This window comes from Ambystoma mexicanum, chromosome 4p, assembly GCF_040938575.1.
Source record: "Ambystoma mexicanum isolate Mex_15411 chromosome 4p, UKY_AmexF1_1, whole genome shotgun sequence".
NCBI classification, from domain to species: Eukaryota; Metazoa; Chordata; class Amphibia; order Caudata; family Ambystomatidae; genus Ambystoma; species Ambystoma mexicanum.
In genome coordinates this window covers 1,075,067,368-1,075,083,476 of record NC_090927.1, presented here as the reverse complement: position 1 = coordinate 1,075,083,476, position 16,109 = coordinate 1,075,067,368, and the positions used below count along the sequence as shown (strand labels likewise).

At 43.6% G+C, this 16,109-nt stretch overlaps 1 protein-coding gene across 3 annotated transcripts in view; it reads right to left on the bottom strand.

Moving 5' to 3' along the window:
• Nucleotides 1-8,315: 8,315 nt before the first annotated feature.
• The window catches only part of AK9 (adenylate kinase 9), a 1,784,103-nt gene continuing 1,776,309 nt past the window's right edge, over nt 8,316-16,109 (bottom strand). For all 3 annotated transcript variants that reach the window (XM_069606660.1, XM_069606662.1, XM_069606661.1), the window contains one exon: nt 8,316-8,639. In XM_069606660.1, the coding sequence (XP_069462761.1) occupies nt 8,440-8,639 (200 nt within the window). In that variant the 3' untranslated portion in view covers nt 8,316-8,439. The remainder of the gene's footprint in view (nt 8,640-16,109) is intronic.

Genomic DNA, 16,109 nt, shown 5'->3' with positions numbered 1-16,109 from the left:
CTTACAGCGGCCTTCCTGCTGCTTCTCCTGTTGTTACCCTTTGCTGGTGGGCTGGTCTCCTTTTACACAACTGCAGCCCGCTGCAAATGTGGATGTCCAATCAGCCCTGCCTGACCACAATTAAAGGAAAATGCCTCACCTTCACTGCTCTTAACAGGTATCTTCCTCATCCCAGTACCAGAGGGGTAAAATAGTTTAGTCTTAATTGCTCTTTGTTCCCTCTTCTTCCTCTCAGTACTGTCAGGGTTTATATGTGGGCAAACATGAAGAACTGACTTACAATAACCTATAAGGGTCGGGGAATGGTTGGGTTGGTCATCAGAGGGGCAAGGGGGACATCATGTCTCACCCAAGAGCACCTTATTCTTTCTCATCCTCCTTCTGGGTCTTCAAGGCTCGTCATTTGTTATTCTGACCAAGGGGAATGGGGTGACAATATCCCACAAAGGGTTCTGGGAATAAGGGTTCATCACGAAATGGAAAGGGGCAATACCGCGTCTCCCCTCAGGACCCTTCCTTCCCATTTCCCAAGAACCCTCCACCCAGGTGATCCTAACTCGCTTCTCCATCCCCAGGGTCTGCATTCAAAAGTGATGGCCTTTTTTCCTGGCCACCTGTGCAGACGATCCAAGGAAAATAATTGTGAGGACGCCCTCAGGTTTCTCATGTACTCTTTCCCTATAAAAACGGCCTCCTGCACAAGAGACTGATGTTGTAGGGTTTTGAGGGTTTGGTTCATGTTGTAACCTATTCTTGATCTTAGTTCAGTCCCATACAGCATTATCTGCTTCCAGTATAACTTTTTGCCAAGTGTTAGATGGAAAAAAGGAGGTTTGGGAAGGTTTAGGAAGGACTGACTGAGTAATAATGATGAAAAATAATAGTTTCTTCTAGTAACCCCTGTGTAACAGCAGAAGGAAAGTTGGTAGTTATCCATTTTACTTGAATAGGGAGATTTGCTTTAGGGACATTTTCGGATCCCCGTATATGCATATTATCTTCACTAAGGAAGCTCCCTTCAACCTTTCAGGGGGTATTAGGTCAGCCCTCACTGCGTTTTCTTTAACTACAAGGATCAATAAGTGCCTGTACTAGAATTCCATTAACCACTGCTGGTTTATAGGTGGATTGAGCATTTGTGCCAGAAAAGAAATTACTTTGGACTTCAATCTCCTCATTATTTTTTGGGTACTCCCATTCTTCCCACATCATACACCTGGTCTCCATGGGTTCCTCTTCTCTGTTTAGGGGACAATTTCTGGCTAAATGTCTTGACTCTTTACAGTAAAAGCAGATCAAAATGTGGTGTTTTGTTCTTCTAATCTCTTCTCTCTTCAGTTCTTCCTGGGGATTGGAGTCTGGAGTCTTTCCTAGTTTTACTTACTCCCCACTAATTGTATCCCAGAATCAGTACGAGGGCTCGACCCCTTCTTTAGAGACAAAAGGAGGTTAAGGAGATTTTCCCTTTCTCTTTATGTTTGTGTAAGGAGTGGAAATATCTGTTAGCGTCAGAGACATTTTGTATAGGTTTGTTTATTTGTATTACAGCGCACTGGAGTGATGGAGTAAGTAATGAATACATTGTTCTAATAAATGGTTCTTTTACAGCTTCTGATACCTCTGCAGTGCTTTTCTTCCCAGCCATAATGACAAGGTGTTTTTAATCCGCTCTCCAAGCTCAACTGGTTTTTCTCCGAGATCCAATTTTAAATTCCAGAATTTTTGGCAGTAAAAATTGCCAGTTTGCCATATCCGTTCTGGGAGCCCTTCTTTAATAATCAGACAAAGAGGATGTTCCTGGGAGATTCAACAGCTGGTATGATGTTTGTAACTCTCCTTTTAAAAGAGGTCCCAAGTTACAAATCTTCAATTCATATCCCCAATTGAATTGACTGGCTAATCTTTCAAAGTTCAGAAATGTTTTTCCTAAATCCTCTCCCTCTTCATACAGCTGTAAGATGCCCTGGAGAATATGAGCCTTTTCTTGGGCTGCTCTGAGTTTCTTCAGGCCCTTTTGTAGTCTTTGTTAAGCCTCGATTTGATAGTTACCTAACCTGGTCACTACTTCCTCAAGCGATGCCATCGTATCTGAGGACACGGTATCAGTTGAGCCCTCCTAAGATTCAAACATAGAGAAGAATTCTGGTTCGTCGATGGTGTCAGATCTTATGTCAAGGTCCCCGGCACAAACCGAGTTTGACTCCTCTGTTGTTAACTCTGTAGGAGGGAAAGGCGCGGAAAATGAAGAATTCCCCTGCTCTAAGTTTGGGTGGCCTAACATACCAGGTGAATATAGGTTTGGGATTCTCTACCGGATAGTGTGATCCTATCCCTGTGTTTCAACTGATATGTGGCTAAGGGAAGGGTGTCCAGGAGGATCTTGCATCCATAAAACAAGCCTTGGCACCTAACTGGTAGATGTAACTGTAAGGCAATTGATCTTTTAAATCCTAATACCCGATCTTGCTCTTGAACCGAAACAATAATGTCCTTCCCCTCTTTTCATTGGATTACCAACCACATACAGATCCCTCAGTTTGTATCAATTGAGTACATCCCACTTCTAACACCATTTGTGAAGGCATCATGAAGCAAGACACAGACAACAGATTAAAAAATCAAAACACTTGTATTAACTTAAATGTCAGGATGGAACAAAGGCTTAACTTGCCTTATGCTAAGGTGAGATTTCCCTACCTAAATAAAACTAAGTAAAGTCTGAGTCAAAGACTTCAACTAAGAATATGTCTGTGTTCAAAACCTATACTTGCATCACAACTAATCTATACAATCTGTAGTGTCACCAACAAAAAGAAACAGTGTCCAAAATAAAGTTCTGAGCATCTTCCAGCTCACAGCTTCCTATCAGCTCCCTACACCAAGCATAATAAAGTTCCAGCAAAAAGTCTCAAAATTACCTCTCTTGAGTTCAGGATGATACAGTTTTAACCAGTACTCGTGGTTCCCTTCACCAAGTTCCAAGTGTAACAGTTCCAAGCGCAAAAGAATCTTGAAACTCTGTCTAAAGTCAAGAAATGGTTCAAAGTCTCAGGGTTCTCCTCCCCAAGACTTAATTTCAGCAGTACAAGAGTATTGTTGTCTATTTAAAGTTCTGTCACACTTGTGACTTCTTTTTATGCTTAGTTTTTCATTAAAAAATTGTAGCTGTGTTGTAATAAACTTCAAAGTTTTAATTAATACTGCTTTCAATGTAATTTTCTGTAATATGCACTTTTCATGTCATTCATTTTAGAACACAGCATACATTGGTTTCACTTGGATTCAAAGTTTCATTTAGAATTCAGCATCTAATGGTTTACTCGAATTTAAAGCTCCATTTTACTTCTGAACCTAATAGGTAACAGTTCTGCTCTTTTGTAAGCTCCATTTTACTTCTGAACCTATTAGGTAACAGTTCTGCTCTTTTGTAAAGTTTTCACTCAGTTCGCCATTCAATAGACATTGGTTGTACTTGTTAAGGTTTTCATTCAGTTCGGTATTCAGTAGGCACGGGTTGCATGTAGAACACACTTTCCATTCAACCCGCTGTGTAATATTTCTTTAATTCACTTCAAATGAAATGTCCTGCATTCAGAGACTTTTGAGATTGTGTTTTTCCAGCACGCAACCACTCTGATACAAAGTATTACTAGTATTTAAATATTTGACAATGGATTGAATCGAAGACCTTCGAAAAACGTGTTTCCTCAAACACGTGACCACTCCAATATAAAATATTCCTCGAACAGACAAGTTCAAATGCTCTCGCAACAGATTTGTCAACTGCTAGAAACGCATCGCCGGCACGCACATGCTTCCCGGTAGTATGGATCATACAGCCTTCCGCTCTTCATGTCAGGGGTTCAACTCCTGCCCCTCAGGCACTCCTAACAGAAGGGAACAATCATCATTACCTCAAGGAAAAGGGACAGCCTCTCCACACGGCTCCCTTCACAGTGTTCGGTCTGTTCCATGGAGCCCCAGCTCTTACGCCACACTTCCACAGACCGCCTCTCTCTGCATACCACAGCATTTTGGCATTGTTTTCCAACTAAAGTACTCTGTTGTTTACACCAACCTTCCTGCTGCTTCTCCTGTTGCTCCCTTTGCTGATGGGCTGGTCTCCTTGTATTCACCTGCAGCCCCTTGACATGCTGCAGGTATGGATGTTCAATCCGCCCTGCCTGACCACAATTAAAGGAACATACCTGACCTTCACTGCTCTTAACAGGTGTCTTCCTCATCCCAGTACCTGAGAGGTAAAAGAGTTTAATCATCATTGCTCTTAGTTGCCTTTTCCTCATCTCAGTACTGTCAGGGTTTATATGTGGGGGAAAAAGGGGAAAAAGGGGAGCCGACTTGCAATAACCTATACGATTCGGGTGTGAGAAACCTGAGGATATTCCTGCTCCTGTTCCCCATGCGCAGGTGGCCAGAAAAAGTCAATTGCTTTTGGTTCCTGACCCTGGGGGTGGACAAGTGAGGGAGGGTCACCTGGATAGAGGGTCCTTGGGGACTATGAGTCCTGACTTCTTCATATATGACCATTGACAGTACTGGAACAAAGAAGAGGCAATCAAGAGTAATGTGGACTATGCGCTTTTACCATTCTGGTACTGGGATGAAGAATATGCCTGCTAAAGACTATCAGGGTCAGGCATGTCCCTTTGAATATGGGCAGGCAGGTCCAACTGGAAAGTCACACCTGCAGCCTGTCAAGGGGCTGCAGATTTATACAAGGCACTCCAATCAAGAGGCACAGAGATAGGCAGTGCTGATGGTGTTTAAACAGCAGCAGAGAGGCCAAGGGAAGCAGCAGGGACCTGTGTTTGTGGAGCATGGTGATGGTTCATAGAAGTGCGGCCTGGGAGCTGGGGCTCTGTGGAACCGGATGAACGCTGGAAAGGGAGCCGTGCAGCGAGGCTGTCCCTTTTGCTGGTGTTCACAGCGCTCATTCTCCTGTGCACAGAAGCCGACACAGGAGTGTCTGAGAGGAAGGAGGGGGAGCCCCGAGGTAGAGAGCAGAAGGCCTAACGATCTGCGCTGCTGGAAACCCTGTGGATGCAACCGGTGAGTTTCTATCAGAAGAGAAACCCGGTATGCGAGTGCTTGAACTTTCGTGAAGGAATACATTGGAATGGAGTGGTCACGTATTTGACAGAACACGTTTTCAAAGATCTCTGATAGTGAATACTTGTCACTTATTGAACAGTTAAGAATACCTTGGAATGGGGTGGACGCATGCATAAGAAAGCATGTTTTTGAAAGTCTCTGAGTGCTGGGCACTTCGTTAAAGGCAACCTACAAAGATAATAAACCACAAGTTGAAATGAATGAAAACTTTAACCAATACAATATCATGATAATTGAATTTGAACCGAATGAAGACCTTAACAAGTACAACCTCATGGTTATTGAATTCCAATCTGAATGAAAATCTAATAAATAAGCAGACCTGTTACATATAGGGATTAAAAATATGCCAATCTCAGAAGTGAATGAAACTTCAAACCAAGTAAAATCTATATATGTTGAAAATTCAACTGACTAGATCTTTGAATTTAAGTGACACCAATACATATTGAATCTTAAAGTGAACAGAACTTTAAAATTGCAAGTGAACTTACTATATGCTGAATTTTAGGGTGACGGCACTCTAAAGGTGAACTTTAACAGTGAATCAAGTAGAGGCATATTTGATAAAGTGGGAGAAAATTGTACATAATAAAAATATACTTTGAAAACTGAATTAAATACAGCTCTGAAGTTTGACTATCAGTCCAGATATTTATACAAAGACCAATCATACAAAAGAGATTGCAAGTGTGCCGTCGAATTTTAAGAAAACTGAAATTAATATGGTGACACTGAAATTGAGTCTTGGGGATGGGAACCCAGAGGCCTAACCTATTTATTGATTGGAGGACAAAACCTCAAGACTCCTTTGTGTTTGTAACTGTGTTATTTGGAACTTGGGGACGGGAACCCTGAGTATTGGTCAACACTATACTATCCTGAATTTAAGGAAGGCCATTTTGAGACTTTTTGTTGAAACGGTTTTATTCTTGAGGAAGGGAGCTGAACACAAGCTGCCAGCCGGACAGGGCTCTGAACTTTGTGTTAGACACTGTTTTGTTTATTACTGACATCCCTACATATTGTGTAGATTAGTTGTGAGGGCAAGTATAGGTTTTGGACACAGACAGATTCTTAAGTTGAACTCTTTGACTATTTCCTTGGTTTTGTTTCGGCAGGGAAATCCGACTTTAGAATAGGGCAAGATAGGCCTTTTTCCATCATGACATTTAAGTTAATAAAGTGTTTTATTTTGAAAACAGAATTTGTTGTCTGTATCTTACTCCAGGATGCCTTCACAAATGGTCTCAGGGTGGGATGCGGTTCACCCGAATTTGGGGGACCCTACAATTTGAGAAACTAAGTGTTCGAGCATCAGACCACACAGTAGCCACTAAGGGCTCTATCGGGTTTCATATCTGTAGTAGTAGGGATGAGACAATTCCTCCAGGTGAAAGAACACTGATACCCACTGACTTAATATTTTGATTCCAACCCCTGATACCTATATCAGGCTAGCACCCAAGTCAGGGTTAGCCTGGAGATTTGGGATTTATGTTTTAGCAGGGGTTATAGACCCATACTTCCGAGGTGATGTTAAGGTCTTATTTCAGAACCATGGAAAGAGCCCATTTCAGATCCATCAAGGAGATAAAATTGTTCAAGGGGTGCTTGAAAAAGCAGCATTCCCCAGACTTAAGGAAAGATCCGGGGAGGTAACCACTGATAAGGGAACTTGAGCCTTTGGGGAAGCTAATGAAACACCCGAAGGTCCCCCGCCCCCAAAACTGAAACTACAAAACCTGCAGAGGAAGAGCCAGAGACCCTTCCTGATTTAGCTTTTGCTCAAAGAAACAACACCTTATTGGCTGAATCCTTCTTGCAAGCAGTTCTGGAACTGAAGGGTCGCGAAAAAAGGTACATTTTTTTTTATTTTTTTTGCAATCTGGACTTCTTTATAGAGGAGACACCACTTCAGAGCGTATAGTAAAAACGCAGTTGGTAGTCCCTAAGAGTCATAGGCGGGTGGTATAAGAGATAACCCATTCCTATCTGACGGGAGGTCATCTGGGGCAGTTCAAAACTCAAGCACATATTGCAAATAAGTTCTATTGGCCAGGGATTTATGCTGACATTAAAACCTTCTTGAAGCATGCACAGTCTGCGAGAAAACTAGCACACATATACCATCACCAGCTCCCTTGAATCCGTTACCAATAATCAAAGTCCCATTTTCCAGGATGGGTACAGATGTTGTGGGACTCCTAGAAACTTCTAAATTGGGGAATAAACATTTTTTAGTCATTGTAGATTACTCCACAGGTTATCCGGAGGCCTTGCCCCTGAGAGCCAAATCGACACAACAAATCCTGAAACATCTACTCCCCTTTTTCTCTAGGGTGCGATTTCCAAATGAGATTTTAACGGATCAGGGATCAACTTTAATGAGCAAGCTTATGGTGGAAGTTGTTGGTTGTCCTTAGATTTGGGGTTACATTAAAGGGAGTAAATGAGTGTATGAAGGAAAGGCCTAATTGGAGCGATAGGGGGCAGTCCAGTGACAATAAGGAGGGAGCATTCGCCTAATCCTTTCTATCAGCCTAGTTTGAAGTAACAGTGGCACATCATTAGTTGATGTCCTCAAAAGACCTCACACTCAGTGACACAGACAGGCTCTTGAGAAATTGCCTGTATACTTCCTCGGGGTTAGCATGTCACAGTGCGCTGAAATTCCTTGTTCCCAAAGCTGTAAATGAGTCCCAATAGCAAGTTACACAAGGTGACTTTGTTACACTTTTTGTTGCAAAATTGGAGAGTGGAATTGATCAGAAAAACCCTCCAGACCATTGTTTTTCATGCTTTCATGCCATAGCAGAAAGAGAAAACATGCATGCAAGCTACGGGTGCAGTTTTACAACTGGGGCTGGACTGCCCTTTTGGGGTGGTAAAAAGTCCGATTTGCATATGGTCTTTCCACCTTTGAAAAGGCATTGTAGCCTGAAAAATATTTCTGGAGAGTTTTCCAGAGCATTTTATCTAAAACCTATCATCCATTACTCTTCAGGTTTGCAGTTCATTGCTGTTGTACATACTAACATTTTGCTTTTGCTTATCCTGAAAGTTCTGGTCCCGCCCTGGGTCCCTCAGCCCAGACTGTTTAATATAAGAAATCTGAATGTAAAGATTAAGATTTAGAATACCAAGAAAAATATCATGAATTCATGAAAAAGTAAACAAGATTAGGTAAATAAAGTTTTTTATTAATACAAAGCAGTCATAAGACCAATTCAATTAAACAAAATACATGTAGAACATTTGTACAATTGCAAATCAAGATTGCCGGTGATAACAAAGAACAACTTGTCAACAGGTCAGGTCAACATCCTTAAGTGACAAAAACGCTCTTAATTTAAAATCAAAGTCAATGGGTCTGTGTTGAGGCTCTTTATATTTGCGTGTCATTTTGTTTCCCAGGTAAGTGATGAGTTCACAGTTCTCCAAAAACTGATCCATCTTTTTCTTGTACTTCTTACGTATGTAGTCCGGCTGCCTTGGGTTATAAGCTGAAAAAAGTGTGATACAAAAATGCATGGTTAATTTCCTATTCATTATGTCTTTAAAAATACCATATCTCTAGTTTCTGCAAAATTATATGAGTGGATTAAATTAGAAAAAAATATCTTTAGGTGCTCCCAATGGACAAATGACAGGAGTCAACATATGTTTTTTAAATTTCTGAATTTCTTCCTTAATTTGTATTTCGAGAACATACAAAAGTATTAATTTGGAAAACAAGCTCTCTTGTTCAGATTCTAATCACAGATGTTCATTCCTGCAGCACAAACAAAGGGAGTCAGTAATTGATTATTAAAATATTTTCTGTGTCTTTTAGTCCAAAAGAAGAACATTTAAAAAGTTTGTATTTTAATATAAAGGTCTATAAAACATCTTACTTAAAAAGGAACCTTAAAAGAACTGTATTTGACATCTACATAACCAGCATTTGGTCAATATGTGGGAAGCAAAAGTTTACTTTATAAGAATAAATATAACTTTGTTAGATACACATATGAAATAAAAAGTCTATAATAGCAAGGTGTTAAGCATTCAATTATTATTGTACACATTTCTTCATACTAACAATGACTGGAAACTATGCAAAAGTAGGCCAGTCACACTTACCAATGTATTTCCTGTGGTTATACAGACGTTATAGATTATAGGTTTTTGAGGGATGAGACCATGGATTTTTCTTGTCAATTCTATGAGATTAATGAATATAATGTTATTTCAAACGGTGTATTTCTCTTGTCCACGTATGCTCTTCTTGTTGCCCCCATTCTGGTAGACTTGCCATTGAATAATATGGCTAGCTAAACCTTACCCCTAAAGTACTGAAATGCCCTGCCTTGCAAATTAGGAGAGGACAAAAACCTCATCTATATTAAGGGACTATGTGGTGCAGGAATTCCTAAATCCTCACCTACTTTCTAAACTGCTAATATTTCCACATGTAAACAAGATTATTATTATTTTCCATAATTTTATTACTTTTTGGCAGATTTTGCCTAAGCATGTTTTTCTTTTTCCTAATCTTCTTTGTTTGGCACAGGAAGAAACCCGCTCACTTTCAGAGTGACCTCTTTGAATTGCTCAGCCAGAAGGAATGCTGTAATGTCCATGTAATGATGAATGGGGGCATTCTTTGTTATCCACATCAACTGTTTTGTCTTTGTGCTGCTCAGGGGAGCATTATAGATAGTGTGATAAGTTCTCTTATTCGTCATGGTTGCAATAGCAGGTCTCATCTTGTGATTTCTCTGCCCCAGAACCCAACCCCCAGAGTTTGTGTCAAGGAGGTAAAAACTGACCAATGCAAGGGTGTGTCTATGGTCAAAGGAGAAATTACTCACCGTAATGATCTTTTTATGGATTATTCTCCTACAGATTCCTCATCATTATAGAAATCCTTCATCCAGCCCGGCGGTTCTGAAACTCTTCGACAGGAGGAGTAGTGGACCTTGGCTCGGCCGTCGATGGTCGATCCGTCTTGGCCGGCTCTCGATCGTCAGGTCCAGAAGTGACATCAGGCGTCATATATATATATAGCACGTCGCTGCACCCCATGTTTCCGTTCCTCCCCGTTTGGCAGAATCACATGCAGTAATCTTTGGGACCACTACATGCAATTAGGACTACAAGTGTAAGCACAATTTCACCTTTGGTACAAGCCTGTACTACACAGTAAAGAGGTAGCGATGGCTGAGCAGCCAGACTTATCTCAAGAGTTTAAGTGAGCAGTAGAACAAGTTACACAAAGGACCAACAAATACAGTGATTCAAATATACACTTACTCAAGGTCGCTTGATAAAAGAATATACATTTATTTACACATTTAGTTAGAAAACATTACACTAGCACAAGCAGCTCAATATCACATACTAATAAACCACAAATACGCATGAACAAGTTTAGCTCCAAAATGAAGTGGGAGCAAAATGGCACAAATGCATTCATAGGCAGGGCAAAGGGTTTCAGTAACTACAACCAGCAATTCATTTCATATGCCTGGGCCAAAGTCAAGGGTTCAGAATCTTTGTATTGGAGAGCACAGTTCTGGTAGAAACTGTAAAGTCTTTGCCACGGAGTTTAGAAGAATTTGGCTAGGCGAAAAGTTTGACGAATGTTTAGGGAAGGACAAGCCTTCGAAGTTGAGGAAAGGTTCACACACTTTCTCAATGGCCGAAAATATTTCCGGACCACATTTGCACAGTACCTTATATTTGAAGAAGAGCTGTAGCTGAGGCAGTTGTTCCTGGCAGTTCCGAGCAGATCTCGCAGTCCCTGAGCTTCAGTCGTGGGGACAAGAAGGAGGACGTCGGGAGGTTCCTGCACTGCCCAGGGATGAGGCCAAAAGCTTTAGCAAGACGTCGCTTTAAAGGAATGGTTCGCCCAAAATGTTTTATTGCCCAAAAAGATGGGCAATATTAAAACAAATATACTCGCACTTTTTTTTTTAAAGATCCTATGTAAAATTTAGAGCAATTGAAGCTCAAAATTTACAAAAGCAAGCACATGGGGGCATCCATTTTGTGAAATCGATGCCCGCCTGTGCTCGTTTTTGCGGCACTAATGATGCGCACTAATGAAGGAAAAGCCAGCCAGCTGTAGTAAACAAAAGCTACCACTGGGTGGCTTTTCCTTCATTGGTGCCGGGACTCGCAGGACAGAGACCGGAGACTACAGGCAGAAAAGCTGCAGCTGCATCTCGGTAAGTGCTATTTTTAATTTAAAAAAAGCACTAGCTGCGTTTCTGTTCTAAGTTTTCCGGGCTGGAGGAGCCCGGAAAACCTAGAAATAAAACCACAGCTTTAAAAACATTGTATTTATGTTTGCGGTAGCTTTTGAAGCTACCGCAAACATAAATGCAACGTTATTGTGTTTGAAAACGCTGCAGCTTTTCTTTCTAAGTTTCTCAGGCTCCTCCGAGCCTGAGAAACTTAGAAAGAAAAACAGCAGCGTTATTGAAACACAACCGCGTTGTGTTTCTGCCTGCCTTGGCTAACACTTTGGGTCTCCGGTGCTCCCCCAGGGGAGCACCGGAGACCCAAAGTGAAAGCCAAGGCAGGCAGAAACACAACGCGGTTGTGTTTGCATGCCGCAGTGTTTCTGCTTGCAGGAGCTTTCCCATTTGGGGCTCTCGGGCTCCCCGGGGGGAGCCCGAGAGCACCAAATGGGAAAGCAGCTGTAAGCAGAAATACAACGCGAGAGCCCCAAATGGGAAAGCTGCTGTAAGCAGAAACACAACACGGTCGTGTTTCGAAAACGCTGCAGTTTTTCTTTCTAAGTTTCTCAGAGGAGCCTGAGAAACTTGGAAAGAAAAAACAATGAAGGAAAAGCCACCCAGTGGTAGCTTTTGTTTACTACAGCTGGCTGGCTTTTCCTTCATTAGTGCCGCAAAAGCAAAAGCGAGCACAGGCGGGCATCGATTTCACAAAATGGATGCCCCCATGTGCTTGCTTTTGTAAATTTTGAGCTTCAATTGCTCAACATTTTACATAGGAACTTAAAAAAAAAGTGCAAGTATATTTGTTTTATTATTGCCCATCTTTTTGGGCAATAACATTTTTTGGGCGAACCATTCCTTTAAGGTCTGAGTGCCTTAAAGACCACAAACTGGTTTCCTTCCCTTTGGCTATCCGGTTTTACACAGCACTCTGAGAAAAATTCAACCAAATAGGGACGGTGTCCAGGTGATTTACGAGTTGGTTGTTCCCACCAAATTCAAGGGAAGAAGTTAACCTTGAAGGGCTTCTCTGTCAATTGGAGTTTCAGGCAGTTCGGACCTGCAGCAGGGCTTCACCGGTCGTCCAGGAGTTGCAGCAGTCCTCTTCCTTTAGCTCGTCTTCGGTTCTTTCATTCCAGTGGTTGACTCAGCTTTTCCAGTTCCAGAGACCTGCTTTTAAACAGTTTTCCCCCATTCATTCAGCCTGGCTGTCATTCACCCAGCAGGGTGACTGTCCTTGCCGGACAGCCAGCCGGCCAATCACGTGCATTCAGGTCTCCGAGGAGACTAAGCACAGGGAGTCTATTTTTACAGATAGATCTGGGACGCCATATTGGAAAACATGGCTGACCCGATTTTTTGCTACCGTTGTTAGCGGCCGCGAAAAATCATGGTAGTTGATCTAAACCACTGCCACCAGCCATTTAAAGTAGGAAAATGTAACATTTTACTGTTACATGAGTGTTTTGACTCGGGGGAAGCTAGGCAACCCCTCCAGCACTCTATAGTAAAATAGCGTGTGCTGGGTCAGTAAATTAAAAAAGACTAGTAAAGCCAATTTAACTTTACATGCTATGGGAGACGGTAGTCAGTCCCAGAGAAGGTATTTAAACCTTGGGGAGTCTGAAAGACACCCCTCTGCCACTGCACTGAAGGTGCTGTGTGACACACAGAAAAAGATGATGCCACTGAAGTTGTTTAAAAACTCCATAACCAAAGAACACAAAAGTAAAACACACACAAAATACATGGAAGAGTGGGAAAAAAAGGCTCACACTCTTCCCAGGTAAAAAAAATCAAATCCTAGAAATCCAGCAAATTCGCTGGGGGTCTCAAAAGGTAAGGGAAATTAGCACATTTTGAGATTCTCCCTAACACTCCCTTCCCACCTCCCCACGTTTGAACACTGCAGAAGGAAAAACCACAGGAGGAGGCTATCAGCTGTTAAAAAACTTTAACAAGGATACATGCCAACATGGTGATCCCCCCACAACGATTGAAAAATGTTTTCTTTTTTTTAAAGAATGAGACAGAAGTGGTCATCCGAGAGCCATCACCAGATGCCTTCTCATTTGGACAGAAGCAACAACCCACATAACTTTCTGAGTGGGGATGGATGGAGGGTCAATGAGGAATCTGCGGGAGAAGAATCTATAGAAGATCATTACAGTGAGTAATTTATCCTTCAATGGATTGCTTTTCTCCCACAGATTCCTCATCATCATAGACTCCCCAAGCAGTTAGTATAACCGAGGAAGGTAGACAGATTTAAACCAGGAGATTGTGTAGAACCGTCCTACTAAACCGTTCATCAGCTACCCGTGCAACATCCAAGTGGCTGCTCGGCATATATCCCTAACACGAACCCCTCTCTCTCGAGTGCTGTAGAGGCTGGTACCCCTCTGGTTGAGTGGGCCCTGTTGCCCGCTGGAAGCTTCTTGCCTGCCAATTTAACACTCGCATATACACAAAATAATCCAACGTGACAGGGGGCCTCAGTACGGGCCGACGGTAATCCTGCCGGTACTACTGGCGGGTTTGCTGCCGGTCCCGTAATAATTTACTGGCACCTGACCTCCCGGTGCCACCGGGCTATTACAAGTCTGGGGACCAGGAAGTCAGGCGCAGGTACATTTGTTAATCCCCATTCCCATAGAGTCCTATTGGACTCTATGGGAATGGGGACACGGGAGCACTGGCACTGTTGCTCCCGTGACAAGTATGCCTACTGTAGCCGGCAGGGTCAGACTTGTTGGGCACAGTGGCTCTGGCAGGCAGACTTGTAGTTTGTTGGTCGGAAAACAAGGGTGCCGGTGAGCTTTGAGGGTCAAAGACAGGTAAATCAATAGACTGAGATAGACTAAACTCTGAAGCCACCTTAGGAAGGAATTCGGGTCTGACTTTAAGAGAGACTTTCTCACAAAAGAACTTCAGAAAGGGAGGTTTGCAGCACAAGGCTTGCTGTTCGCTAAACCTCCTGGTAGACATGATTGTGACCAAGAAGGTTGTCTTAAGGGACAACGGCCACAAAGAACATGAGTGCATAGGCTCAAATGGAGCCGCTATCAAGTCTGTCAAAACCAGATTAAGATCCCAATCTGGGACAACAGAAGTGGTTGGCGGAAACTTGTTGAAAAGGCCCTTCAGGAACTGGGCCATCACCGGAATCGTAAAAAAGGAACCTTGGTCTGGGGACCTCTTGAACAGAGACATGGCCTCCAAAAACCCTTTGACTGTGGCAAACTGAAGAGGCCATTGACAGAAGGAAGCAATTCAGTCACTGCGGTGGTGGGGCAAGAGATTGGGTCAGTCTCGCGTTCCCAGCACCATGCCTCAGATTTTCTCCACCTAAGGTCTGCGTGCAGCCAGCAACACCCCAAATACCTCCTCTGAGAGGTCCCAGTCATCATACCCCATCCTCTCAACAGCCACACATGTAGGCTAAGGGAATCCGGGGTCGGGTGGAGCACTCAACCCTCTGACTGGGTTAGGAAATCCAGACACCGAGGCAACCGGTGAGGTGGATAGATGGTCAGATCCAGAAGATCGGAGTACCACATTCTCCATTTGCCCAATCCGGGGCAATCAAGATCATGGTCGCTCGAAATCTCTTCAACCTCCTGAGAACTCAAGGGATGACGGGAATCGGGGGGAAGGTGTAGTAGAGAGGGAAGGTCCAATCCACCAGAAATGCATCCCCTAGCGCGCTGTTCGCTGGGAATTCCCTCAAGCAAAACTGTCTGCACTTCGTGTAAGACTCCATGGCAAACAGATCCGCTGATGGGGTACCGCAGCGAGAGAAGACCTCCTCAAGGACTTCGTGGCACACTTCCCTCTTGTGTGCGACCGTGCTCTGCCTGCCAAGAGCATCCGCCAAACAGTTCTCTGTTCCCGCCAGATGAACTGCAGAGACCGAGATCTGGTTCTCCAATAGCCAGAACCACAGTTGCATCGCCTCTCTGCAAAGGGGGAGGGAGTGCACACCACCTTGCTTGTTCAGGTAGTGCATGGACACTGTATTGTCCGTCAGAATCAGGAAATGCTTCCCCTTCAGAGAGCGGGGGGAAAGCCCTCAGGGCCACCCTGATGACTCGCAACTCCAGCCTGTTGATATGCCACCTGGCTTCCATTGCTGACCAAAAGCCGTTCATCTTCAAGTCCACTCAGTGAGCACCCCAACCCTTCAAAGACGCATCCGTGACCACTCGGGCCTGAGGCCTCAGGGCCAGAAGGGTTCCCCAGCCATGAGATTGCTGCTGTTGGCCCACCAAACAGGGTCGTCAACCACTGACCATGACACCCTGAAGGAATCCGTGAGGGCTCTGAGGTACTGGGACCACTGCCTTTGCAGGAGCCATTGAAGAGATCTCATGCGCAGCCTGGTCTCCGGCACTAGAAAAATACATGAGGCCATGAGGCTTAAGAGGCGGAGGAAGGAAGCTGCTGGTAGGGTGTCATGGTTCTGGGTCACCATCTGCGCAATGCTGTTGACTCTCTACTTGGGGGGGGGGGGTAGAGACCTTCCCCACTCAGGTGTCTAGGACTGCCCAGACGAAGTGAAGTCTCTGGACTGGCATCACGTGGGACTTCTTCAAGTTCAGGGAGAAACCCAGCTTGTGAAGTAGTGAGCAGGTGTCCTACAGGATCAGCCAGTCATCCAGGTACGGGAATACATGCACACCGGATCTCCTGAGTTAAGCTGCAATTACTGCCATGAGCTTGGTGAAGATCCTTGGAGCAGAGGTC